We start from the raw sequence: 26,241 nt of genomic DNA, 5'->3' as shown, positions 1-26,241 counted from the left end.
CGACCAAGACATGGGGATTCCCCAGGGCGCACAGCCGCCTCTCTTGGAGGTAGTTGAGGTCGTCCCAATTCGTCATGGTGAAGACTAAGGGGTCAAAAGAGTGTATTATTAGCAGATCTTGACCAACGTCTACTCATGTTTATCACAACCTAACAATTCAAAATGGGGCAGACTATATAAGGCAAAGCAAATCTTGGAGGACATCATAATGACCAACAAAACAAGAAGTCAGATATACTACCTCCGGGTATAGGTTGACAATATGATTCCGTGATAGTCCGTGGCACGCAGTTGTAAAAAAACATAAGACCCTGAGTCAACGATCTCAAATTTCTAACACAAGAAAGGTCCCCAAATATGACGAATAAAATATTCAAAGATTTATCATACTATTTCTTGTTTTTATCCCTCATTTAGCTCATGATTAGGCTATAAAGTGAATACTCTTTATTGACTTAACTCAGCGCAGCCGTCCTGGTGTCCCAAGCTTTTTTACGACCGCGTGCGTGGGTAGTTGTCGTGGTAGATGTTGAGTCCACCATTGGTCAAATGACGCCAGCCCCGATACAGCGATGTCCCCTCCAAACGGCTCCGGCGATTGGAGGGATCTCATCAGCATTCACCCCGTTCCTGACTGTCTCTGCCACACCGTCATACTTTCCAGTCGCAACCGTCGCAAAGCAAGCTCTCATCATGTCAAAGGGTCCCGTCGTGATAGGCTCTACGCAGCAGTTCGATGCGCTCCTCAAGTCGTCGCGCATCGTCGTCGCTGACTGTGAGTAACTGCCTCTGCGCCAGCGCCAGCGAGATGCCCCGCCATGCTCTTGGGGCAACTTGTCCAACAACGCAACGCGTCTCGCCTTCTGCCTGGAAAGAAGCTAACTAATGCTCCTCCTCTAGTCTACGCCGACTGGTGCGGTCCTTGCAAACAGATCGCCCCCCTTTACGCATCACTCTCGAACGAACTATCCCGCGAAAACATCCTGACCTTTGTCAAGATCAACAGCGAAGAACAGGGAGAGCTGTCTGAAAGATACCAGGTGTCGGCCCTACCAACCTTCCTCCTCTTCCTGGACGGAAAGCAGATCGACAAGGTCCAGGGCGCCAATCCTCCCAAGCTCCAAGCCATGGTTCAAAAGCTGGCGGCCGAGGTGGACTCGCTCGGCGAGAGCGGCGCCGCCTCTAGCAGCGGAGGCAATTGGAAGGGCGCAGAGATCCCTCGAGGCTACAGCGACATCACAGACCAAATAGAGGTTCGAGATCTCGAGGTCCTCAATGCAGATGAGGAGAGCGGCTCCGTCAGGGTTCTGTTTGAGGGGAGCAAGCCCAGCGGACTGAGCAATGGCAAGGGAACAGCCAAGGATTTTGTCCAAAGTGGCGCCGACGACCAGCTGCTCCTGTTCATTCCCTTCCAGTCGACCGTCAAGCTTCACACCCTCCAGGCAAGTTGCGCCGTGTTTTTTACTGGGCTACCACTCTAACCAATGCGCAGCTTACTTCGCTTCCCCCCAAAGACGACGAGGATGCGCCAATGCGACCAGGAATCATCCACCTGTACATCAACCGTCCCCACAACCTCGACTTCAGCGAGGCCGACGAGACCGAGCCCACACAGATCATCGACATCCCTGCCGAGGACTGGAACGCCGACGGAACGGTCAATGTTGGACTGCGCTTTGTCAAGTTCACAAAGACGTCAACCCTAATCGTCTACGTCCAGCAGGGCGAGGGTGATGGCGAGACCGTCCGGCTTGATCGGGTGAAGCTCATTGGCGAGGCTGGAACCAAGCGCGAGATGGGTAAGCTGCAGAAGGTTGGAGAAGACGAGTAATGTTATGCATGAAGAATTGGGTTAAGCTTGGCACATATTTTTTTTTTCCTGTGATGATACCAGGACACACCTGAATGCGATTCAGAGTGAAATGGCCATGCGCTTAAGGAGAAAGTAACTGGGGTTTCAATAACAACGAGGCAGCACAAGATGTCGCTGTCCAGGTAGAGAATAGAGATCAAGACGTCAGTTCGTCAAGCATTCACGCACTCTCGTTCCTAGTCAAGACGACATTGCGATCCTCAGGACCGTTTTCAACCTGCGCATTCCTGCGCAGGGTACACACATATTCACTTCACGAAAGCATTGGGTTTAGATATGTCCTGCCTCCCAACCACGACTGAGGTGCATCAAAAGCACCAGAACCAAGCGATGGTAGGGCGGGCCTGCAATTTTGATTAATCTGTGGCACAACTGACGCTGCGATTTTATCCATTGGTAAGGGATTCGAGCAACACGGAGAATATAAAATTTCAGGTCATGCCAGCCGCACGAAGAAGAAAAAGAGAAAAGAGAAGCGCAGCTTCAGCTCGCGATCGAGATTTTTATGCGGTTCCGCTTCGCGCGGTTGGAGCTTGCTTAGTCAGGTGGGTTCCTCGGATTAAGTATATCGCCGGTTGGAAAATCATCTCTCGAATCCCGCTCCAGGGTAGGTAGATTAGAGACTTGCGAAGTCCGATGTAAGCTGCTGTTGGTCGACGCAACAATCGAGATGTTCCTTGTCGTTTCAAGATCCTCGAATCCATATTGCCGTTCAAATCACTCTATTTCGGTCTCTAAAGACTCCGGTGTCGGAATTTCCGAGTCGTGATTCGCGAGACGAGCACCAACCAACACATCGTGGGTTGTTGAATCAGCCCACCATCACTTATCTTGCACCCTCAATCCCATTTACAATGGCACATGGCCCGTCCCGCTGCAAGCCGCGACCAGTTACAGCGCAGATCATTGAGGCCAAGACTGCAACTCTCTGTAGCACACTGCCAAGAACCGGTGTCGCAGTGACAACCTCGATCTAGCGGAAGATATCTGCTCCGTCCAGTATCTATGGACTCATCGGCCTCTACCCGAAACAAGCTTCCCGAGCACCACCAACCTAGCAGCGCGGATGTAAAAGACTCCCCCGCCATTCGTGCAAAAACGTGGCGTTTACGCAACATTATCCTCCATGGCGTAGGTAGATAGGCATTCATTCGCGCCTACTTCTACTAAGCCGAGGTGAATGACTTGTCCAGCGGGGAGAGCTCGCCTAGAGGATATGGGGACAAATCGTGGGGTGATTGCGGAGGTGAGCAGCCACGCCATTCTGCCGGGATAGTAGGATGGTCCCCTCTCCTTGGCTGGCCTGGCGGGTATTTGAATCATCGTGAGGAGTCAAGGTGAGTCAATTTTGACCTTGATCCTCCATCGCGTGAGGAAGAAATGTCGACGAGCTTCCCGTCCTTTGTCAGACTACCAGGAGAGCTGCGGTCCATGGTATGGGCGTATGCCCTACCAGAGCCGCGGGTTTTTGAAGTCCTCGATACTCCGCACTCAAACTTCAAAACTCCAGCCTCGGCAGGGCTCACGTTTGCGAATAGTTCGAATGAGCCCCCGCCTGTGCTGGCCGCCGTATGCAGAGAGTCGCGGGCATACGTGCTGCACCGTTACAAGCGGCTGACGTTATCTGGAACAACAAAGTACATCGACTCTGTACGGGATGTCGTCCTGCTTGAACCCTACCTCCTCATCAGGCGGCTCCTAAGAGCCCTGCACTTTCTTTCACAAGTGGACTTTATGAGAGAGAACATGCGCCAAGTGGCCCTCGGGACGTCGTATGGCTTTGCGACGGGAATCTTTCACCCCATGCTCAGCGGGAAGGTATCGAGGAACAATATGACCATGTTTGTCAAAAAGCTTCGCCGGTTCCCACGACTGAAAAAGGTCCTATTTGTCGTCCACGAGGAGTTTCAGTGCACTCATCCGAATCCTCCCATGGCCGAATGGCCTTACGGACTGCAGCTCTTTCACCACAACTACTCGTTCAAGTTTGACAATGAGCTGGGGATCAGCATCCACAACCCGTGGCACTTTCACCAGAATGAGTTTCAGTACTACCCCCTCCAGACGGAGGAGGCTGATGAGGACGACGACGATCTGGACGAGAGCGGGACCGATAGCGAGGAGGAGGCGGCAGAGTTGAACCGCAAACCTACCAACGAGGATTGGAGACGATTCAAGAGGCGGTTCCTAAAGGCCGCGCACTCGACGCTGACGAAACGATTACGAGACAAGCCACCAATAGTCGAGACTCTGCAGCTGCAAGTCGAAGGCGCAAGCTTGCTGTGGAAGTACCGATCTTTTTAGGGGTGGATGACATGGAAGGCTGGGATCAATATCGAACACGACTCAAACATTACTGAGTTGGGATGACTAGCAAGGGAGTTGATGGAGGAACTCGAAACACGACGAATGAGCGATGGCAATTTGGAATTTAGGGAAATCCGGGATCCTGGAAACGCACACCACTTGACGCAAGCGCTTGACCCCTGCAGCAATGGATTTCGCGGCCATCAAGCTCGGCTATGGGGCCAAGGAACGTCGAAACATCTGGAACATGTCTAGTCGAAAGCTTGGTATCAATGGCGTCCGAGGGGGAGTTTATTTGGCGTTCGGGAGGTTTCTTGGCGTGACTGATGGAGAGTTGGACTGGTGTTTTCTGACGGTATGGGCAAATGGAGTATCAGCGTGAAACTGGACGATACCACGAGTTGAAATTGAAACACATGACCGTGCATTTTGATCGACGAGCATGTTCCTGAATCGCGTGGGCTGTGATTTGCTGAATTATGAGGGTGTCAGGTCTCGACTTTGATGGTTGGATACCGGGTTAATTTTGGGCTGTAGCAAAAGGTCGTATTTGACTATGCGAGTTGCCTAATGGGTTGTAGACACAGGAAATGGCAAAAAATCAGGCCATAACTAGTGGCAACCTTTAATCAGGTTTCAAGAGCAAATGTTCAATGCACAACCCGAAAACCATCGGGGTCGCTTGTGAGGTCATCACCATGGCCCAAAACGGCAGCTGTATCCGAAGGCTGCGGTTCTAAAGACACCATGTGGGTTACTCCCTGAAGGTGGGGAGTCTGAGCTCATCCAGTCGAATTAAAGTTGTGGGCCACGCCCTGACGCTCACGAATGTTATACTCTTGGAGAGGTTAAAGAGGCGGGCGAATCTGGCTCGACATTCACCGAACCTCGTCCCTTTTGACACCGGGTCAGTGGCTGGCACCATGTATAGGCTTGATTCCAGGCCCTAGGGCTGGCAAATAAACTCTGGACCATTACCGCAACTGGCCTAGACGATGCTCCTCATGCAGGGAACTATCTCGCCCAATCAGACGAGGCCGGCTCTGAACCCTTCTTAAACGACGTGATGTGCCGGACGATGAGGCGGAGGAGGAGGCGCCTTTGACAAGTCGAGATCGATCCCGCTCGCCATGCACACACAACGGTCCGGCATGCCGATGCCGATGCCGATGCCGACGCTGCCAACCGGATCTTGCAACAGCTAGAGAGACCGCACAGCTTATCAACTTCCGCCGTTGTCCACAACGGCCGCCGAGTCTCTCCCCCTGTCTGGCCGCTTTCATGATCCCATCATGTCCACCACTCTGCCGGTCCTGGCCCCCCGCCTCCCGGGCTGCCCGCCGGCGGTGGACGACAGGACCTACACCAAGGAGCACACCGAGGAGGAGTGGGAGGCCATGCGCGAGGTCATCAAGAGGTTGTATATCCGCGACAACCGCAAGCTCAACGAGACCATGGCCATCCTGCAGGCAAGGCACGGCTTTGCAGCGACGTGAGTGCAGCCTTTGTGACTAAGTAGAAGAAATCAAAGACCTGAGCTGATTCGCGTCCTTTGACTTTTGCCCCGGGAATAGAGAGCAAATGTTCAAGAAGCGCTTAAAGAAGTGGAATCTTAGGAAGCGCACATATCGCAAGAGCCCCTCGGGTTCCACAGCTTCCACTCCTGCGCAGATTGCCGAGGCATACTGCCAGAGTGCAGTAACAGCAGAGACAGAGACAGTTGACGATCAGACTGCAGCGTCCTCGTCGTCACCTGAGGAGCAGTCTCCAGAAGAGGTCAACGATACCTCCATGGCCCTCATCCGGCCCTCTAACAATGCAGGGCCCTACGCAGATCTTGAGCAGGTTCTCGGCAGCGTCTTCTCATGGAGTCAGTCCAAGCTGGACGCATACCCCGTTGCGTCGGATCCCATGTCGAGATATCTGGCGAACCCAAATCACCCCCCTATCCAGGACAGCCGGACAATGTATCGGACGTTTGAGCTTGTTTTCGATCTGTGGTACCACGGTAAAGGGAACCTTGCAGGTTTGGCTGCACGGAGAGGCTTCTATGTACTTGAGTTTGTCCTCAGTGAGGACCACCCGGACCTTGTATGGCACGTCCTAGACACCATCTTTGACATGGTGGATCGTGGACATCTTCAGCTTTTGGGTTTATTCTTGGATCATGCTACTATTCTGGCACAACGACAGCTGCCAGCTCAGCACCCACTCCTCCGGATTCTACAACAACTACGGACATGTGATTATCATTCAGATCAAGGGAGGAGTTACTTATGCCATATACTACGTCAGGCCTGGATGCGAAACGTCGACATGCTGGCCGAACACATCGAGTCCTCGGATCCACAACGGCTCTGGCTCTACGAACAACTTATCTGGGATGGACGGACGCGGCTGCGCAAAGGGAGCGAGCTCGCCAAGAGGCAGGACGCCATGTACCACGCCCTCGAAACAATGGCCGAGGCACAAGACCACGGCCCCACGGTGGACGACTCTGACCGGCTACGCATCGAGGCGTTACGGCTCGAGTTTACGCAGATGGACGTGGGCGACAAGAAGAAGGCAGAGGAGCTGGCGCTCAGCCTCCTCAACCACACGAGCTCCGACACTGGGACGGGGTCCAGATCAAGCGATCGGTTCCACGCATACGCGCGCAAGATGCTCGCCCGGGTCCAGCAGGACCGGCAGGAGTGGGACACGGCCGAGCAGAACCTGCAGTACGCCATCTACAAGCGCGAGGCGGCCCACGGCACGCTCAACAACCTGCGCGTGATACGCGACATGTGGGTGCTAGCCGCGCACTACCAAAAGGCCGGACGGCAGGGGGACGCGGATACCATCACGGCGGATGCCCTCTCGAGGGCGCAGCTGTACCTGGAGCAAGGGCCTGACTGAATTTTTGGGTCGTGATACGGTGTCCTTTGGAGTTGGCGGTTCTAGAATGGGGTGGGTTACCTGGTGGGCTGCATACACATATCATGCGAGTCGGAATACGTTTTTTAATGATTTGAGTCGAATCCTCAAACACACCAACAACAACAACTACAACTACTTATTAAGCAACAACCTGCCTAGTTCATCTTGGAGGATCAAAATCTGGTTCATAGGGGAAGGGTCTGGTGGTTCATGGACCTGGGGTTGAAAATGGACCTTGGCTGCAGCCACGTGTGCACCGCCACAATGACGTTGACACTTTTTGGCCTCGAGGATAACGGCCTCTACTTGGTACTTACCATCAATACAAATTTACCTACTTCAGTAACAACCTGGCCTCTACCTTGAATATCTGCCTAGACATATCACTCGCTAGATCGCTTCTTCGTTCCCTATACTCGTCTACAGTGTCATAATGACTACCGGAGCTCCCCCAGACTACTGTGAGCTCTACAGCAACCCCACCATGGAATGCGCCGACAGCTAACACGGCGAATACTTCAGATGCCATCCTTGAGGTCTCTGAGACGGCCACCACTCAGCAGATCCGCGATGCCTACAAGCGGTATGTCTGAGATATCGCGTCCGAAACATCACTGACATCCCCCACCAGCGCCGCCTTGAAGACGCACCCGGACCGCGTCGCCAGCACCTCCCCAGACCGAGCCGAACGAACCCGCAAGTTCCAGCTCGTCAACGATGCCTACTACGCCCTCTCCGATAATACCCGCCGCCGCGAGTACGACGCTCAGCGCAAGCTCTTCAACACGAGCACCCCGGCCGACCCCTTCGAGGAGGACATCCCCGAGGGCGAGGAGGGAGCGGCGCCCCAGAACGCATACTCGTGGGCGTGGAACTTCTTCACCAACCAGGCCGGCGGGGCCAACGCGCAGGATCGCGAGCAGACGGAGGATGCCCAGTTCAGCGACGTGTTTGAGGAGATGATGCGGGAGGAGGGCATGGCCGAGGGAGGGGACAACCACCCCACGGGCAAGTTCTGGGGCATGCTGGGCGGCGTGAGCGGCGGCGCCCTGGGCTTCATCGTTGCCAATGTACCGGGAATGGTCGCTGGCGCCGTGGCGGGAAACAGGCTAGGGGCCATTCGAGATGCCAGGGGCAAGAGCGTATATGCCGTGTTCCAGGTATGTTTACTTCTACGCCGTGGTGTAAGTTCAAGCTGACTTTTCTTCGCAGGAACTTCCTCAGGATGACAGGGCCAAGCTGTTGAGCCAGTTGGCCATAAGGGTGTTCAGCCATGCTGTTGGTATTTGAGTTAGAGACTCTCGAAGAGTTTGTGGTATGGTTGGGCGCTGGGAGTTTGTTAGCTTTGGCTATTGTGAAGGACGGGTATTCTCTTTTCTCTGGGTTATGAGGGTCAAGCTATGAGGGCTGTTGGTCAGGCGTATTGATTCGATAAACGAGCCTTAGTCGGGAACCTAGAATTCAACTTTGTTTGGACATTGAGTTGCAAAGACAACAGCCGCTGTGAGTCTTATGTCGTAAGTATTAACCCAGTAGATGGACTTTTTTGCTAGTGTTTTCCCAATACACCCCTGAAGTAGATCTCGCCTTATATCCGTACTGAGAGATTCCACATTGAAACTCCCATCTCAAATATGACATATCAAGTGGACTCTGGCAAGGGTTCTACTCCGAGACCCATCTCTCCTTCCAATCAGGCTTCAAACTCTTGTCCCACGACTTTGCCCTTGCAAAGCAATCCCTTATGAAGCCTCCAACATGGGCGGAAACAGCCTGTGACCATACCGGACCAGAAACCTCCCTGGAAACTTCTCATGCCATAAAAAGTCTGCCAAGATCACTTCGAGCTCCAAAGAATTCGAAACGCCCAGTAGGATGAGTGCCTTGGACAAGTTACCGGAAAAGAAATCCCAGTCTTGGCCAGACTCAAAAGCTGCAGATGCCCCTATTACCAGACACCAGAGCAGCCCAGGTTGAAACACGGGCCGACTAGCAAGCATCAAACAGCCCTCCTGTAACTGCTCCCTAAGTCGCCCAAGAATCGCCCGAGGTAGGTGATGACTTGGGACCAGTTCCCGAATGATCAAGTAAAAAAAGGCGTGTGCTGCCGTCACGAGGATGCGTCCTTGATGTGTAAGACCATCGCCCCCTAGAGTTGTCTGAAGATGGTGGTCAACAACGTTGATGAGTACACGAAAGTCCTGCATGGGCACGTCTTTCGACTTTAATGAATATTGTGCCTGCCGTACAAGTGAGAAGTTGTCCTGAACGGTTGTGTCGTTGAAGCCAGACCCGAACACTCCTAGGTGCGCTAGGCTCGGGGTATCGGCAGCGTCAAGTATACGGAGTGGAAGCGATATCGTATCCATGGTAAGGATCATGGGAAGTATGGGTTTTGTACCCAGTCCAATGGCAGCTTGGATGTCGGACCTATCATTGTTAGAGATGGGGATGATCTCCTTCGACGAACCCACCAGTTTATCACGCGAGCTACGTTGACATTCTCCTTGAGCTCGTCATAGCCTCGTCTCGCTCGGATCAATAGATCAACAGCTCTCAGGTGCACACACGCAACCTCATAGTTTCCTTCAGTGCCCTATCAAATAGTCAGCACCGTGAAAAGACTGTAGCACAAAGCCCCGACCTCGATGTTGGCAAGATTGGCGATCGTCCCGATCAGTATCATATCATTGATACCACTAGCTAGTCTTTCCCGAACGCCCTGAATTACTAGGGCCTTTTGCTTACATCCTTCGTTTACCACCTTTCTGGGATCCGGCAGCAACTGTGACCAGAGAGCTGCTGCCAGGCCCAATGTTGTATGCATGAGCAGGGGATCCGAAAAAGCATAGCCTTCCCACCATTGCTTTCGGATGTAGGCAATGGTAGCACGAAGGTCGAATCGAGAAATGACTGCCCCTTGTTAATGAAGACGAACGGTTTGCCCCTGAGTCGACGTACAGAATCTGATCAACTTGTCATCATTGTCGGTTAGAGGGATGGGAAACGCGCTGAAAGGATCTCCCCGGCCTTGGCTGGGAGCTTTGACAAGATCCCATGGCGTATTGGGATAAGTGCCGGTGTCAAGGTGGTCAGCGGTGACATCCCCTGGTGAGTTGGCAGAGTCTTTTGCAAGCCGTGACTGGACAGTCCTTGGCTTTGATGCCTTTGCGGCTTGTTTCTCCTTCGTCGACTGAGAAACCTGTTGAGCCTTGATTGGCCCGTTAGAGATCCTGAATCGACCTTTAAGTGTATCCTTTTGCCTGATGGTGAGTTGGGAATCCTTGGATCCTCCAGGATCTATTGCTTGACTCTTGCGTTGTAAACCGCTCTTGACTGCGTGACTCCTGGTGGACGCCGAAGGCCGTTTTGAGATGCCGTCTGAAACTACGAATGTGAAATCGGTCATAATTGTGTCCAAAATCCGCAAGGTGCATCGAGAATGGTGTCGTGAAAATTCACGCTCATGCTGTAAGAGTGATGGATGGAGGCGTTGATACGCATAGTCAAGCATTAGTCAGCACTAGCAGGCTTGGCCTGAGCGAGTTCTCAACGTCTTCACAGGATGCCATATAGGAGGTGTCTCCTAGTATTCAAATAATCATCTAGGCGTGTAGCCGTCTCACTCATATACTTGATCATCTCATCACCATGAAACGAAACGAAACCTCCGAGTCCCTTACACCATGAATGCGCCTCATGTGCTCCGTAAAAAGGTCTTGGCAAGTCTTGTTAACATTGATGCCAGGACGGTAGAACTCCGTGAGGAAATTTCACATACATTTTTGTATGACCCAAACTCATAATCTCGACATCTCTTCCTGCGCCCACGGTTCTCTGATTCGGAGGGCAAGCCAGACGTTCTTCGTCCTTGGTGACGGTATCGCAATGTCCGTGTCCGTCCTCTCAGACCATTAAGTTTACCCTAGGTATCCAGCGCCTACATAACCTATCTTCGCGAAGAGGGCTGGAACCCAGGAGGAGGGGGACCGCCAGGGTTGAAGCCGGGAGGCGGGAACTGAGGGTTTCCGGGGAATCCAGCTGGAGGGGGAGGGAAGTTTCCAGGGAATCCAGGAGGGGGCGCTTGGTAATGATTAGAAAATCTTCTTCGATAGCGAGAGTTGGCAAACTTACCACCTCGACCACCTGGGAAACCAGGGCCACCGGGGAAGCCAGGGAAGCCAGGAGGGGGAGCACCACCAACACCGGCAGCAGGGCCCTAAGAAGAGAGTTAGTAACCTGCTCGATAACTTCGATATGGAACAAGGGATGCGTACGGCCAAAGAAGGAGGGGCAGCTCCTCTGCCAGCAGGGCGAGCGACACCAGGACCAGCCGCCAGGGCAGAAGAGATTCCACCAGGGGCACTCTTTCCAAGTCGAGCGCTAGGGTCGGCGGGGGGAGGCGACTCGACGGAGAGGGAGATGATGTGAGCGCCTCGGACGATCGTGAGACCCAGAGTTCGCTTCTCCTCCGACTCGATGGTTTGCGTCGCGGAACCGCTCGCGCCAGGGGCAGCCGGCTTGTTCTGCTTGCGCTTGACGCGTCGGAACTCTTCGGTGTCGGCAAGGACGAGGTTCATGTGCTATGATATAATAATTAGCCCTGGTCTAAAGCCGCGGTCAAGTGGCATATCGAACCTTGTCAAAGGCAAGCATCTGACCGGTCATTGCCCTGCCATCGTTGAGGGTAACCCGCATCCGCCAGTTAATCTGTATCGAGAGCGTTAGCTTGGAACAAGCAATCGCGGAACATGAAGCAGTAGAGCCTCATGCGCTCGTCGGGGTATACGTACGTAACCAGCCTGGAGAGCAGAGAGGTTAGCATCTGAACAACAAAGAGCACTTGACGCGTGACGAGGGGCCAGAGAAACATACCATCTTTCCTTGCTTGTTCGACATCTTGGCGGTTGTTGCGAGGACTAGCTAGCGCAGTGCCTCTTGATTTCAAAAATTGGTGGTTGATCGCGGAGCTCTTGCGCGCGCGATCGCAGCCTTCAATGCCTGGAGCTCTGAAGGTGAGGATGATGTCCAAAATCTGCGGAGCCTGATGGAGAAGGCTGAGAGGTACACCGACAATGTACCGAACTGGCGCTAGGCCGCATTTGTCATAGCCACGCCCCACTTTGGCACACGGCTCGCTTGAGGGCAGACAAACCCTCAAATTTTTGTAGGTTCACAAAATCTCAAATCCACTCTCCGCAACCTCGCGATCTTCGACAGACAACTTCATCACCAGGTCGACTAATCAACCGCAGCAATGGCGTCCGAGAAGACCAGCAACCCCATGCGGGAGCTCAAGATTCAGAAGCTCGTTCTGAACATCTCCGTCGGCGAGTCTGGTGACAGACTTACCCGTGCCGCCAAGGTGCTCGAGCAGCTTTCTGGTCAGACCCCCGTCTACAGTAAGTTTTTGCGCATCACGAACCGAGGCGATGCGATTTTTCCTGACCAAATTTCCCTACAGGCAAGGCCCGCTACACTGTCCGTACCTTCGGTATCCGACGTAACGAAAAGATTGCTGTCCACGTCACCGTCCGAGGCCCCAAGGTAATTACGAACAATTCAGCAAGGCGACAAGCGAGACCAGGTGCTAACATGTCTCAAGGCCGAGGAGATTCTCGAGCGTGGCCTCAAGGTCAAGGAGTACGAGCTCCGCAAGCGCAACTTCTCCGAGACCGGCAACTTCGGCTTCGGTATCAGCGAGCACATCGATCTTGGTATCAAGTACGACCCCTCGATCGGTATCTACGGCATGGACTTCTACTGCTGCATGACCCGACCTGGTGAGCGCGTCACCCGCCGACGACGCACCAAGAGCCGCATCGGTTCCAACCACCGCATCAAGCGCGACGAGACCGTCAAGTGGTTCAAGTCTCGCTTCGACGGTATTGTCCGATAAATGGATTGAATGGTTTATTGTCTTTAACGGATGGTCACGGCGAATATTGAGGGGAAAAATCACATGGGGCATGTATTTTGTTGCCTTTTGCTGCTGCATCAGCTCGACCGAATTCAGTCGAGCCACGGCCTGAGAGACCGACCGGCACTCTGCCGGCTTTCCGATATTCACTTTGAATGTGACATATGCCATCATTCTTGCCAGATTATTGGTATTTTGTCTACTTGGCCTATCGTTTTTGCGTCTACGTGAGACGTGTTGAACAATGTCCCTATGGGACTTGGAAGCTCTGCTTCTGGCACATGATGTCTTTTTGCTGAGAGGCATCATCAGGCCATTGGAAGTATGAATATTGTAGATTGCGTAGGGACCTCAATGAGGAAGCCAGATGTACTGCAGAACGTCAGACGAGTATATGATCCTGCTCTGGTCGTAGTCCACAACTCACCAGCTGCCATACTCTACTGCTCGACTTTACGAACATGAGGAGTTGTTATGGTAAGGTTTCAACAACAACAGAGCATCACACCGTCATGAACACAACAACCCCGACAATTCGTAGACTTCCACAATGCGGAGGTGCACCCCAGATTCAACGTCTGATAACTTTACTTGGGGACATGGGGTACATTTGCTGTAAGCCGGCACGGGGGTCAAGCAACAAACGAGACACCGATCACGATGAATTCATCCTAAATCCTCTCAAATATTATGAACAAAGATATATAAAAAATACACTAAAATAATACAAAAATATCCTAATAACAGGTAATACATTAGATCTCTTTCATACTATTTTTTTAATTTCTTCTCCCTTGACACTCGTGGACGATGCACAAGACTTGACGACAAAGAGATGAAACAGGCTGAGCCGGAAAAATCACGGACCAAAGGCGGGATTCACGGACCACGACAGCTTCAACCGCCCCAGCTTGCGATTGATTGATCAATGGATGGATGGGGCAGTTGGCCTTGTTGCTCTGTCTTGGCTTGGCTGCTTGTAAGCTTGCATCGCTGCTATTCTCTCACTGCTCTGTCCTGCTCCGTAGCCGGTCGCCAGGCCAGCCCCAGGGTTCCACCGCAAAAATGGAAGCTCGTTGGGCCACACAGCTCCTCCGAGATCCCCTGGCCCATCTCAGTACCGCATTTCTCAGGCACTAACTGTCTAGGCCTACCCGGGTAATGCCGGTCGGTCGGCGGTACGGGAGTTGCTTGAGATGCGAGTTTCGGCGCGGCGCCAGCAGCCCGCCAGGAGGGACGTGAGGGAGATCTGGAGATCTCAGATCGAGTCAATTGACATGTAGACGAGGCCTCTATCTAATCAATTGACCCCCTCGGCCCCCCAGAGCAGCTCTCGACACCTGCAATTGATGTCGGACGTCAGCTCGGCGGACGAAATGAAGCTCCGAAATGGAGCGGCTAGAAGAAAGCGAGCTAAGAAATTGTTAAGGCTGCCTCGGGATTTCCAGGCAAAAACGCGCAGTGGGCCCTGATTGGGCGGTCGGACCAGCTGAGCCCCACCTTATCCCTCAGACAGACTCTGCTCTCCATCACCGTCCTTCCTCAAAAAACTCCATTTGCTCTCCTGCAAAGGCAGCACCGCACTCCCCAATCTCCCCTCCCTCCAATTGCACCTGGCTGCAATTGCTCTCCTTTCATCTCCAAACCTCCCGTACCTCTCTTAATATGTTCCGGAACGCCCTCCGACAGTCGACGCGCGCCGTCGGCGCTGTCTCTGCTGCTGGCAGGGTCGCCGCGGTAAGTCGTGCTCCCCCGAGCCCCGAATCGGCCTCAGAGCCATCGACCAGCGACTCCAAACAGCCTGCACCATCGCCAATCCATCGTGCGAGCTCAATTGGGTCGTCGGACCAAGCTTCCATCGCCCGCAAGAGCTTTTTCGAGCTGTTTTGGCCCGCTGTCGCTGCTCATACCGCCGTCCCATTTTCGGGCTTCGGCTAACTTGTTTTTCACCACTCAGGTCCGAAATGCCGCACCCGCCTCCATCAACGCTGCCCGATACTACGCCTCCGACGCCAAGGCTACTCCCACTGAGGTCTCTTCCATCCTCGAGCAGCGAATCCGTGGTGTCCAGGAGGAGTCCGGTCTCGCTGAGACTGGCCGTGTCCTTTCCGTCGGGTATGTGGATCTGTAGGAAGCATCCGGAACGAGGCTGTGGGATGGATCCTGTGAGCTCTTTGCAGCATCACATCGCAGCACAACACGACACCATACCACGCCTCCGCCCCTCCGGATGCCCTGGGAAGATGCAATTGGGACCCAATCGATACTAACTATGCGTCCACAGTGATGGTATCGCCCGTGTGCACGGCATGGCCAACGTCCAGGCTGAGGAGCTTGTCGAGTAAGTGCCGATCGGACTCCGATCATCGAGCTGGCATCTAACAACCAATAACAGGTTCGCCTCTGGCGTCAAGGGCATGTGCATGAACCTCGAGGCCGGCCAGGTCGGTGTTGTGCTTTTCGGTTCCGATCGTCTCGTCAAGGAGGGTGAGACTGTCAAGCGTACCGGCGAGATTGTAAGCACAACCCCACCTCAACCGTTGGTATGCGATCATATAGACTTACACAAACCTCTAGGTGGATATCCCCGTCGGCCCTGAGATGCTCGGCCGTGTCGTCGACGCTCTCGGCAACCCCATTGACGGCAAGGGTCCCATCCCCACCAAGGAGCGACGCCGTGCTCAGCTCAAGGCTCCCGGCATTCTGCCCCGAAAGTCTGTCAACGAGCCCGTCCAGACTGGTCTCAAGTCCATCGACGCCATGGTTCCCATCGGCCGTGGCCAGCGTGAGCTGATCATTGGTGACCGTCAGACCGGCAAGACTGCCGTTGGTCTCGACACCATCCTCAACCAGAAGCGCTGGAACAACAGCAGCGACGAGAAGAAGAAGCTCTACTGCGTCTACGTTGCCGTCGGCCAGAAGCGATCCACCGTCGCCCAGCTCGTCAAGACTCTTGAGGAGAACGACGCCATGAAGTACTCCATCGTCGTTGCTGCCACCGCCTCCGAGGCCGCTCCTCTTCAGTACCTCGCTCCCTTCACCGGTATGTACCCTGCTGCTCCAAAGTCGCACCTGCCCTTTGTTTTGCTTTCTGGAATCGTCCAGTGGATACTCCTTCCCTGAACATGGACACTCCTGCCACATGGATCATCCGCGAGCGAGATCCTGAACTTCAGAACCAGATCTCACAACACATCGCAACAACTGTTGTTGCGCTTCAGAACAACATGAGAACAACTTATTAACTGTTTGACTAGGTGCCTCCATTGGTGAGTGGTTCCGTGACAATGGCCGACACTCTCTTGTCATCTACGATGATCTTTCCAAGCAGGCCGTCGCCTACCGACAGATGTCTCTGCTTCTCCGACGTCCCCCTGGACGTGAGGCTTACCCCGGTGACGTTTTCTACCTCCACTCTCGTCTCCTCGAGCGTGCTGCCAAGATGAACGACAAGCTCGGTGGTGGTTCCATGACTGCCCTTCCCGTCATTGAGACCCAGGGTGGTGATGTGTCTGCCTACATTCCCACCAACGTCATTTCCATCACCGACGGTCAGATCTTCCTGGAGTCTGAGCTTTTCTACAAGGGTATCCGACCTGCCATCAACGTCGGTCTTTCCGTCTCGCGTGTCGGCTCCTCTGCCCAGCTCAAGGCCATGAAGCAGGTTGCTGGTTCCCTGAAGCTTTTCTTGGCCCAGTACCGTGAGGTCGCTGCTTTCGCCCAGTTCGGTTCCGATCTTGATGCCGCCACCAAGCAGACTCTGAGCCGTGGTGAGCGTGTAAGTTGAATCTATTGTTCCAGAAGAAAACAGATACTAATCACTCTACAGCTCACCGAGCTCCTCAAGCAGAAGCAGTACTCCCCCATGGCCGTCAACGAGATGGTTCCCCTCATCTTCGCCGGTGTCAACGGTTACCTTGACAACGTTCCCGTCGGCAAGATCCTCCAGTGGGAGTCTGACTTCCTTGCCCACCTCAAGACCAACGAGGCCGACCTCATTGCCACCATTGACAAGGAGGGTGCCCTGTCCAAGGAGACCGAGGCCAAGCTCCGTGACGTCGTCCAGACATTCGTCAAGAGCTTCCTGGGTTAAATATAATCAAAAGCATCTTGCGCGGAGAAGAACGGGGGCTTTTGGGGATGTCGCTATCTATACCGAATAACTGTAGTCGTGTTTTCTCTCTTGAGGCGGAGGGAATAGTCGAGGGGTCGCGCCTGATAGGAGCGGCGGGATGAGTTGAGGGAGATTCACCCGTCGTATTGCCACTTGTAAAATAGAGCACAAAACTCAATGAACGCCCTCGATTCCTTTTGTTCCAACTTTCCTAAATACTGTTCCTGCCGCCTATTCCCAAGTGAGACTGGCGTTGAATGTGTCTGTTGAGCTGTTGCAGTAGTGGTGTTTTGTGTGGGGGAGCGACCTCGGAGAAAATCTTCGTCTAAGGATGATTATGGAGAATGATCAAGATGTAGTAGAATTGGTAGATAATCCACATAAGATTATGAACATATTGCCTATTTCTGAGTATTTTATGTAAATTTGTTTATTATCAAGTCATAGCCTTAGAGGAGTAAGTGTATGTGTTCTGTTGTTCTGTTGTTAGCTGGGTTTAGCTCTTAACCTGCATGGGAGCTTGAAGCTCTCTCAACATTGACATCATGGATCATCTTCTCCCCTTCATCATCTCTTGAGGCACCGCAAGCGCAACATGTAGACCGCCGAGGAGCTCCGCGATCTGGTCGATGGTCATACCTGGTGTACCATTGGCGTGGATGCTCCTGAGTTGTATGTCTGTCCGATCTAGAAGACTGCACTCGGGGAAGAAGAGGCGTTCAACTAGATCTGCTCTCGGGCACCACTCACTTTTACCCCGGGCTTGCTCAATATCCTCGGGTCGCCCTCACCCCCACGCAACAAAACACCGCTGCAACACCTCAACAGACATACTGTCGATAGAGCCCACGTACAACTTTGCTAAGAATACAGGTTTCTCGAATAGAAGGGCATATACCGCCCAAACTTTGGTGATAGACGCTGGTGGTAGGAAGCGGAAGAAGTTGAGCGACGGGGAGCGATGGATCTCGGACCTGGGCCAAAGTGCGAGCATACCTACCCTAGGCACCCTCGGGATGATATGCATGAAGATGAGATAAAACTTGCAAATAATCTAAATAAAATTATGAAAAACATGGCCTATTATTTTGGCATTTTTATACAAGTCGGTTCATCCTGAAATCCTAACCAGACGAGTTAGACGTGCTTTGCCGTTCTTGGGTAGAGCTCTTAATCCACGTGGAAGTGGGAGCTTGTTGAAGCTCGCAACAGTGACATCATGAATTGTCAAGTCGTTAAAAACAGGCTCAGCATCGATTGATCTCGAGACATGATAAACTTGACCATTTCTCAAAGGAAGCACCAATTGATTGCCTTGCAAGTTTCGATTGTGCCCATCCTCTGATCCGACTGCAACCATCCCAATTGGATCTTCCCCCACCTTCGTAACGAACGACTCCAACTTGACCTCTCTCCAACACAAATCACCGACTGCTAGATCCTGCAATGTCTACCGAGGACCTCAACATGTCTGCCGCTACGAAAAATGTCTTGGCCAAGGTGCGGCGCATCGTCCCACCGATGCTGGAATCATTCCACAAGGGTTCGTACCTTCGCGGCTCAGCCGGCGTGGACTGACTGATCTGAGCAGGCCAGCTGGGCCGAGTGGCCGTCATAGGAGGTAGCGAGAACTACACGGGTGCGCCGTACTTTTCAGCAATGGCGAGCGCAAGACTAGGATGCGATATGGCGAGTAGCAGGTCCTCAACCCTGGGATACACAACTTGGCTAACCAATGTTTCTCGCAGTCCCACGTCATTTGCACGCCCGCAGCAGCGACCGTCATCAAGTCATACTCGCCGAACCTCATGGTCCATCCTCTGATGCGTCAGAGCCCGGCTCCGAACCTGAACCAAGACCCGGCGACCCGGGACACATCCAAGGACCCAGACTCCGACCCAGAGCACATATCGGCGCAGATCATCGACCTGCTCCCGCGGCTGCACGTCCTCGTCGTCGGGCCCGGCCTCGGCCGCGATCCATTGATGCATGCTACCGTAGCACGCGTCATCCGCGCCGCGCGCAATCGAGGTACACCCGTCGTGCTGGATGCCGATGCTCTGATACTGGTGCAGAAGGACCCGGGCCTGGTGAGAGGTTATGATGGCGCGGTGCTGACGCCCAACGTCGTCGAGTTTGCCAAGCTGTGCGAGGCGCTCAAGGTCGACGTCGGCGAGGATGCGAGCGAGACGGCGCGGGTTGAGGCTCTAGCCAAGACGCTCGAGGGCGTAACGGTTATTCAGAAGGGCGCCAAGGACTACATCTCCAACGGCGAGACAACCCTTACGGTCGATCTCCAGGGTGGTAGGAAGAGAAGTGGTGGACAGGGAGATACCCTGACGGGATCCATTGCAACCTTCTTGGGGTGGAGGAAGGCATACCTTGACCGTCTTTGGGATGTAGGCCAGAATGCTCTCGGCGAGCATGAACTGGTTGGGCTGGCAGCTTTTGGTGGTGCCGCCATTACAAGAGTAGGTTCATCTCCTTTTCTTTGTTTCGAGAGGGACCCGGCTCCTGAACTGGATGCATCTGTCAGCGCCGCATTGAAGAATCACATGCTCACCATCAATAGGAGTGTTCTCGTCTAGCCTTTGCTAAGAAGGGCCGCAGTCTCCAGGCCAGTGACTTGACTGAAGAGGTGCACGTTGCATTCCTCAACATCTTTGGGGAAGAAGACGAGGAGACAGATTCGTCGAGACTATAGACACACATAAAGGAGCTACGAAGACATGATAGGCAAACATGTCACAGGCTATCCTCGATTTGTCCAAGGCCCAACGGCTTGCTCTTTGATGTGATGTGACGACGAATCATGGCAGTTGACCAACAACAAAGAGAGAGCAAGTAGCCAACCCTCTCTGTTGGCACATGGCTACCTAGACGACGCCATCTGGTCAAACTCGGCCCATCGGGCTTCTGGACGCCGTTTCCACGCGACAAGGCTCGGCAGATGGACTGGTACGCTTGGCTTTCTTCACGTCTACAACCTATGCCGTGTTGTAAAAGATTCCTCGCTCGGAAAGGGCGGTACCTGGGAGAAATCAGAAACGAGCCAAACGGGGGCACCCTTGAAGATCAGCAAAGCCCTATGACATGCACGACTTGGCTGGCCAGTCCGGGTGTGCCAAAAGGGAACAAAGAGGCTTTCCAACGGCTCCATCCATCGACGAAAACGTAATCGGCATTTGCACTCGATGCGATTCTGTGCTCAAAAGCCCATTGTAGGGCTTGAAGAAGCCGTTGGTTGGCATGCAGATGCAGATACGGTAGGCTAACCAGCCGGCCTCAATGCGAGCGAGACGAGACCCACGGGAACCCTTGTAAGATAAAAAACCTCGAGAAAAAAAAACCGCAACTCTTGCAGAAGGGGAGGCCAGTCAGGATGGCAGACGAGCCGTCAAACATGACATGATGCGTACAGAGTAGAGTGTGCCTCTGCAGTGCAGTCTCTTCTGCAGAGACCATCAGTGGCGCTTCGGGTTCCTGCGGCGGTGATGCTGCAGACCAGTCGTCCCGACTACCACTGCGCTGCGCGACAACAACAAGAGACAAGGATATGCACCTTGTATGCGAGGCATTGCGTATCCCAATCAACCTGTGGCGGAGAGAGAGAACAAGAAGAGACCACACTACCCATACATACACTCCGCGTGGCCATGCGCAGGGCATACAGCAACAAGCATGATGAGCATGGGCGTTGCAAGGGCGTGGGCGTTGCCGTTTCCGCCTCGCATGGTCGGTCCATATCGCGTGGCCAACGGCGGCTGGCTTGGCGCGTGGCGTGCAAGCAATAATCAACGGGGGCTGGTTGTGGCCGTCGACGGTGGAGATTGTTGGGTCCAGACGATGGCTGCCTATGCGAGGGATCAAGACTGAGCAAGATACCATACGTCTGACGGCCGTCGACAATGCTGGAAGCATGTGCATGAGGCAAGGGGAGCGCCGGCAAACCATCTGTCTCTGAACAAGGGCGAGACTTGTTGAGCTTCATGCAGATATCGACTTCCGTCCTGCCTGCTCCCTGCTGCCGTTGACGAGACACGTTGGATCATATGCAGACGAGAAATTTTTCCACGAGGCGAATCTGAGCACATGGACGCTCACCTCGACAGAAACAACTTCCTCCTTCCTCCAACCAGCTCTCTTCTCCTTCTGCACCTTGCCCTGCCCAATGCAGTCCATGACGTTCCCAAATCTGATATATCTTGACCCTGTCTGGCACTCTCCGCTTCGTATGCAGCTGCGCCGACAAGGGTCAATTCGCTCCCGAGGCCAGATCTTGGGCCCTCGATCCGATCTTATCCTCTGACCTGTGATCGATTCAGTGCCCGTCCGGATGTTGATCGTCCTCATGCTGATGGGGAAGCCTGTCGCAAGATCCAGCACAATGTCTTTGAGTTGCAGACAGCCCCCGTCGTGCTCGTCAGACACAAGACCACCAATGAGGCACGCCAGAGAGCGAACGAGGTAGCGGTATTCAGCAAGACAGAGCTGAAAGCAGTTGCCAGGATAGTGTCACTCCTGCAGGTTGCCGTAGGGGGCGCCAAAAGTGGTTTGTTCGAAGGTGAACACAAAATAGCAGACTCGATGTGACGCATCGTCAAGGTGAGAGATATCGAGATTGGTCCTGCCTCTTCTCGGTCAGTCTTCCCTCGGTCGCAGGATGAGTCCTTGTTGTCGAAATTCTCATTCCGCAGTGACCGACTCAGCAAGTGCTCCGTATGCAGCATCAAGTGATTTTCGCGTCCATCGCCCCCCTGTGAGATGTCGAGCAAAGCCGGTGCCGACAGCTGGGGCAGTAGATGCATCTGTTCGCAGATGGCAGCTCCCCTTCGACCCATTGAAGCCAGTATCTCGGCTCGGCCTGCTGTACTGGTCATGAGCACATTACGTGCGCACATCTTCCTACCACCCGTAGCTGAACATTCTCGCAGAAGGCATAGGGAAATGGCGTTTGCTATGTCTTGTGCTCAAGTTCCACGGCAGGCAGCGGCGAGCCTCTGGGTGAGTTTGACAACCGGGAGGAGATGTCAAGTTCCAAGGGGCGCATCCTCGGTGTGACAAGGCGCCAGGTCGGCGAGGATGGAGAGTAGCATTCTCATTCAGCCAAGAGGAAGGTAACCGAAGCCACCTGGCAGCCTCGAGACTGACGAGAAAGATATTGCAATGTCGGTTGGTCAAGGGTAATAGGCAGTGCCATGACCGGTGGCTGCTCAACAATGTCCAAATACAGCCGGTTCCCCAGTCCGAATGTGACGTGAAAATTCGATTTGACTGCTCGAGATGTCGTTGCATCAACGAGCCCGATACCACTCGGCAATGGCCTTTCCCTGGTGGGCGGAACTAGTCAAGATCGAAGGTAGGGAAGACCAAAAAGGGAACGAGATGGCCACTCGGATGGATGCTGTGCATATCGCGCCTCCCCTCCCCTGTCGCCACTCGTGGACGAGCAATGCGTAAGCAGCAAGTCCTGGAGTGAGACAACGAGCATTTCCTTTCACAGCTGGAGGGCGTCTTTTTTTCTTCTTGTGCGTGTGAGCGATTCAGTGCTTGTACGACCAAAAAAGCAAGGGGGAATTCTGTCAGTAATCGATCCGACACGAGATGTCATCGGTGGGGCCGCCAACTTCTCGCCCATCAACCGAGATCCCTGATTGATCAGGACCAACTTTCGGAAGCCTGGAAGAGACAGAAGGCAATGTAAATGTTATGTGAGATCTGACTGCGGATCTGACAGAGAAACGTGTGAACCTTGACGCCAGAGACCAACAGCACCTTGGCTCGAGAAATGTGCCCTCTTCAGCTGGACATGAAAAATGCCCTGGCCAAGTCGTCGGCTAATGACTCTTCATCTGCTGCGTGCCGATGGATGACCTTGGGAGAGACTCGGAGAATGCCGCCAGGAGCAAAACTCACGACTTCTGCATTCCTTCCTGCATCATGAGCTGAGAATACCTGCACAAATCTGGTTATGTCGGCAGCTGCAATATAGTCTGAAGGCCAGTCGACGGGAAGAGGGCAGGATGGATAGTGATGCCCACGCAACTTGAGAGGGAAAATGCCTGGTCCTAGGTCAAGGTGAGCAGCGGGCGAGCGGGGGAGTCCCATGCACTCTGCCACCGAGGGGAGCCAATGAACAGAGATGAGAGGGACAAAAGAAGCAATATGCTCCCCACCCTCCAAGGGTCTAGTGGAGGGAAGAGACCGGGGCCAAAGGGACCATCTCATCCCCATGTTGCCCAACACCGCGAGTCGTGCTGGAGGAGACAGGGTGCTTTTGCGCGTAAGCACCAAGCACCAACCGACGGGCCATGCACCGCGAACCGTCTCGGTGCGGTACAGCAACTATTCATGACCTCAGTGAATCGGGAGTCGTCTCGGGCTCATTGGCCCATCTGTTCCACTGACTCGGACCCGTGTTTCAATCCAGTTCAGCATCGGATATCCGTACCATGAACCGTACAACAGGAGAGTCGGGAAGAGCAAGAGGTAATCAGACAATAGCCAGTTTGTCTTGTTTTCCGGGAGTCGTTGTGCTCGTATAACATCCAAAACAAGGACTGTGCCGTCATCACCGAGATTGATACCGGGCAATATTCGGCTTGACTGTAACTGCAGCGATTGGAGAGTCTGGGGACTGGATGCGTTGAGCCTCTCACTTTCAGTCTCGATACCAAGTTCGCTGAACCCAAGTTGACAGGCCGCCCTCCCCAGGCCAGATATCTGACGGGACGCTCCCTCAAGTCGCCATCGGATACTAGAAGTCCTCCTTGAGACACGGGCCGAAGGTGTGTGTGCGATCATGGCGCATCGATACGTGACGGTTCGCAGGAGATAGTGGCAAGCAAGCCGTCTTCTGCCCGTGTGTACAGTAGGGACTGTAGCTAAAGCTTCGGGTAGTGCCTGTGCGCCCGGGACGCTGGGACGGCCGGGTTGAAGGAGGCAAAGACGAGCTTGACATGACGAACCAGCAAATGATGGCCATCCCATCATCCTCTTGGCTGCATGAACGCGGCTGCTTGTCTAGCACGAGGCGAGGTGCGAAGTCCCTGATTTCATGGACTCGACGTTGTGACTGGTATCTTCCGACACGAGGTCAAAGCTTGAAGCTCCATCAAAAACCGAGGAACAAGACCACGGTATTCCGGTATGCCTAGATCAATTTGATCAAAGTTTTCAAACCCTAGGTGAGTACTGAAAATGACAGCTCTCTCGCAGTTTGAGTGGGGGTCTTAAGAACCGGCGCCTGTTACAAGACGCGCCGCTGAATTTCGCATCCTGGCTCAATCCACTTGGCATTTGGCACAACCATCAGAGGCCAGATATCTCTCCCGAGGCCTTGCATCATGGGTTTTCCAGCGAGGTTGAATTCTGAACATTGGTAACTTCTCACTGCCTCACTGTGGTGGAGCTGCTGAGCCAAGGGCCTCCGCCGTCATTAACAGCAATGTCTCGCCAGCAGCGCCTCTTGTTTGAGAAAGGTGAGCGACAGCAAACAAGGACCGAGAAGTCAGTCGTCCAGGGTCGCTATGGGTCTAGGCAAGGCCCAGAGCCGCACCCGGCGCCGCCAAAAGCAGACACTGGGGAATCAAGAAGGGAAAGGAACTAGCCCATGGGTACAGAGCCCTGGAAAGTTCGTCGTAGCACGCGTCGGGATTGCTTTTTCCCTGGACACGACAGCCATGGTCTTTCTAACAATCTCGGAGGGTTCGAGAGCAATCGAAGACATGGGAAACGAACGGCCCGGCCTTTGAGTTGCGGCCCTAGTTGATGTTTGGGGCCAAAGGATCGCCGTCTCCTTAAAGGATGGCTCATTGAGAGGCTGCGAGTAATAATGGCAGCCGAATAGGTTGTCAATGAAAGTTAGATTCTGATGGCCAAGTTGACACGCTGCCCTCTTGAATCGGAATGCTTGGAAGGCTGCAACCTGAACCACAGGCATGCGAGTGACAGTTGGTCGCGAATGAATCGAATCATGGCACAGCCAGCGCTAATAGGACGACCTGCTAACGGGTGTTCCGAAGGCCAGCCCATCCCGAACGCCCACTTCAGCGACCACAGCCACGAGCCGAGATGGTGTAACGGATGCAAAAAGCAAGCCATCCGCCGGTAGCTAGGGGGGAATCGTGGGGAGAAAACAAGCCACGGGCTGGCCACTTCGGGGAGGGGCCAGCGAGCCGTACTCCCTGCATCTAAGGAGGCGATAGTTGGGTAGCTAGCTGGGCGCCGCCTGTGATATCAGATCCCCATCCGGAGTAGTAAGATCCGAGAAGTGATGCATTTGCATGGCAAGGCCCCGATCGACGAGATGGATGGCTCGATGGGTGGTCGCCTTGTTTACTGCGCACATAATTAACTTTGTAGAGGGAGGAATAGAGAGGGGACAAGGGTCAAGAAGGAGGCAGGGTTAGAGGGAAACAAAGACGAGCATCAGCGGGCAAACCGTGTCTTGACCTGCCAAGAGCTGACTTTCTAACGCGCCGCACATCCCCCCTCTCATCTCCTCCCCCAAAGAGGAGACAGAATACTTGTCGGCTGTTGTTCTGTTTACTCAAGTGCGAGCAAGGTTCCATCAGCTTCCTCACCTGGCCACTGACACAGAGATGCATGTAAAGCCCGGAAGCCATTTAGGTAGGTAGCTGGCGTGAGGGTATCCGGCGTGGCGCTGGGACGCTTGCATGTCTCTTGCGCATGTCTCACTGTTGCTATCTCTCTTTCTCCCCAGAAGCAAAAGAAAGAAAAGACATCCAAATCAGTGCACCCAGCTGTGACGCATCGTGGGGATCCAGGGTTGGCTAGACTCGCCAGGGTGCCGTGGAGGGTGCTGGGGGTGTTAGCGTTTCCAGGGAGGAGGTGACCAAGGGAGTGAGCACTCCAGCTCCATTGAGAGGAGAGGAGTGGAGGGGAGAGAGTGAGGGCGTTAGCTCTGGGCGTGCTAAACCCGTGCGAAGTGGGACTTACTAGGGCACCGTTATCCCTGCTCCCGCAGCAAGCCACTGATCCTCCTCCAACGTCTCGGCGCTGGGAGGTGGGCATTCCTTGCTGGACGATGCTTAAAGTCTCCCTTGAGCCCCAGCATGTTTGAAGGTAATGAATGATGAAAAGAAA

At 53.8% G+C, this 26,241-nt stretch overlaps 9 protein-coding genes across 9 annotated transcripts; 7 read left to right on the top strand and 2 right to left on the bottom strand.

Annotated features, from left to right (window-relative positions):
• Window positions 1-693: 693 nt before the first annotated feature.
• NCS57_00075700 (uncharacterized protein) lies at window positions 694-1,831 on the top strand (the record flags this gene model as incomplete). Its single annotated transcript, XM_053050836.1, has 3 exons — window positions 694-775; window positions 901-1,442; window positions 1,493-1,831. The coding sequence occupies 3 exons, from the start codon at window positions 694-696 to the stop codon at window positions 1,829-1,831; spliced, it is 963 nt and encodes a 320-aa protein (XP_052919351.1).
• A 1,422-nt stretch (window positions 1,832-3,253) lies between these two features.
• NCS57_00075600 (2EXR domain-containing protein) lies at window positions 3,254-4,177 on the top strand (the record flags this gene model as incomplete). The annotated part of the gene is made up of 1 exon (XM_053050835.1): window positions 3,254-4,177. The coding sequence occupies one exon, from the start codon at window positions 3,254-3,256 to the stop codon at window positions 4,175-4,177; it is 924 nt and encodes a 307-aa protein (XP_052919350.1).
• Window positions 4,178-5,472: 1,295 nt separating this feature from the next.
• On the top strand, window positions 5,473-7,078 carry NCS57_00075500 (Clr5 domain-containing protein; the record flags this gene model as incomplete). Its single annotated transcript, XM_053050834.1, has 2 exons — window positions 5,473-5,672; window positions 5,755-7,078. 2 exons carry the CDS (start codon window positions 5,473-5,475, stop codon window positions 7,076-7,078), a joined length of 1,524 nt encoding a protein of 507 aa, XP_052919349.1.
• Window positions 7,079-7,532: 454 nt separating this feature from the next.
• On the top strand, window positions 7,533-8,389 carry NCS57_00075400 (J domain-containing protein; the record flags this gene model as incomplete). The annotated part of the gene is made up of 4 exons (XM_053050833.1): window positions 7,533-7,560; window positions 7,622-7,682; window positions 7,731-8,259; window positions 8,312-8,389. The coding sequence occupies 4 exons, from the start codon at window positions 7,533-7,535 to the stop codon at window positions 8,387-8,389; spliced, it is 696 nt and encodes a 231-aa protein (XP_052919348.1).
• A 1,298-nt stretch (window positions 8,390-9,687) lies between these two features.
• NCS57_00075300 (uncharacterized protein) lies at window positions 9,688-10,613 on the bottom strand (the record flags this gene model as incomplete). Its single annotated transcript, XM_053050832.1, has 3 exons — window positions 9,688-9,695; window positions 9,848-10,012; window positions 10,061-10,613. 3 exons carry the CDS (start codon window positions 10,611-10,613, stop codon window positions 9,688-9,690), a joined length of 726 nt encoding a protein of 241 aa, XP_052919347.1.
• A 435-nt stretch (window positions 10,614-11,048) lies between these two features.
• On the bottom strand, window positions 11,049-11,998 carry NCS57_00075200 (Sm domain-containing protein; the record flags this gene model as incomplete). The annotated part of the gene is made up of 6 exons (XM_053050831.1): window positions 11,049-11,182; window positions 11,234-11,318; window positions 11,377-11,682; window positions 11,738-11,809; window positions 11,893-11,901; window positions 11,975-11,998. 6 exons carry the CDS (start codon window positions 11,996-11,998, stop codon window positions 11,049-11,051), a joined length of 630 nt encoding a protein of 209 aa, XP_052919346.1.
• A 358-nt stretch (window positions 11,999-12,356) lies between these two features.
• Window positions 12,357-12,998, top strand: NCS57_00075100 (uncharacterized protein; the record flags this gene model as incomplete). The annotated part of the gene is made up of 3 exons (XM_053050830.1): window positions 12,357-12,501; window positions 12,564-12,646; window positions 12,705-12,998. 3 exons carry the CDS (start codon window positions 12,357-12,359, stop codon window positions 12,996-12,998), a joined length of 522 nt encoding a protein of 173 aa, XP_052919345.1.
• Window positions 12,999-14,591: 1,593 nt separating this feature from the next.
• NCS57_00075000 (ATP synthase subunit alpha) lies at window positions 14,592-17,112 on the top strand (the record flags this gene model as incomplete). The annotated part of the gene is made up of 7 exons (XM_053050829.1): window positions 14,592-14,756; window positions 14,977-15,134; window positions 15,304-15,360; window positions 15,415-15,535; window positions 15,597-16,062; window positions 16,277-16,797; window positions 16,849-17,112. The coding sequence occupies exons 1-7, from the start codon at window positions 14,685-14,687 to the stop codon at window positions 17,110-17,112; spliced, it is 1,659 nt and encodes a 552-aa protein (XP_052919344.1). The 5' UTR covers window positions 14,592-14,684.
• A 1,467-nt stretch (window positions 17,113-18,579) lies between these two features.
• NCS57_00074900 (ATP-dependent (S)-NAD(P)H-hydrate dehydratase) lies at window positions 18,580-19,837 on the top strand (the record flags this gene model as incomplete). The annotated part of the gene is made up of 4 exons (XM_053050828.1): window positions 18,580-18,676; window positions 18,725-18,822; window positions 18,882-19,604; window positions 19,706-19,837. The coding sequence occupies 4 exons, from the start codon at window positions 18,580-18,582 to the stop codon at window positions 19,835-19,837; spliced, it is 1,050 nt and encodes a 349-aa protein (XP_052919343.1).
• Between the last annotated feature and the right edge of the window lie 6,404 nt (window positions 19,838-26,241).

This window comes from Fusarium keratoplasticum, chromosome 1 (genome assembly GCF_025433545.1).
Source record: "Fusarium keratoplasticum isolate Fu6.1 chromosome 1, whole genome shotgun sequence".
NCBI classification, from domain to species: Eukaryota; Fungi; Ascomycota; class Sordariomycetes; order Hypocreales; family Nectriaceae; genus Fusarium; species Fusarium keratoplasticum.
Note: the sequence above shows the minus strand (reverse complement) of the source record. Positions and strands in the feature narration are given on the sequence as shown.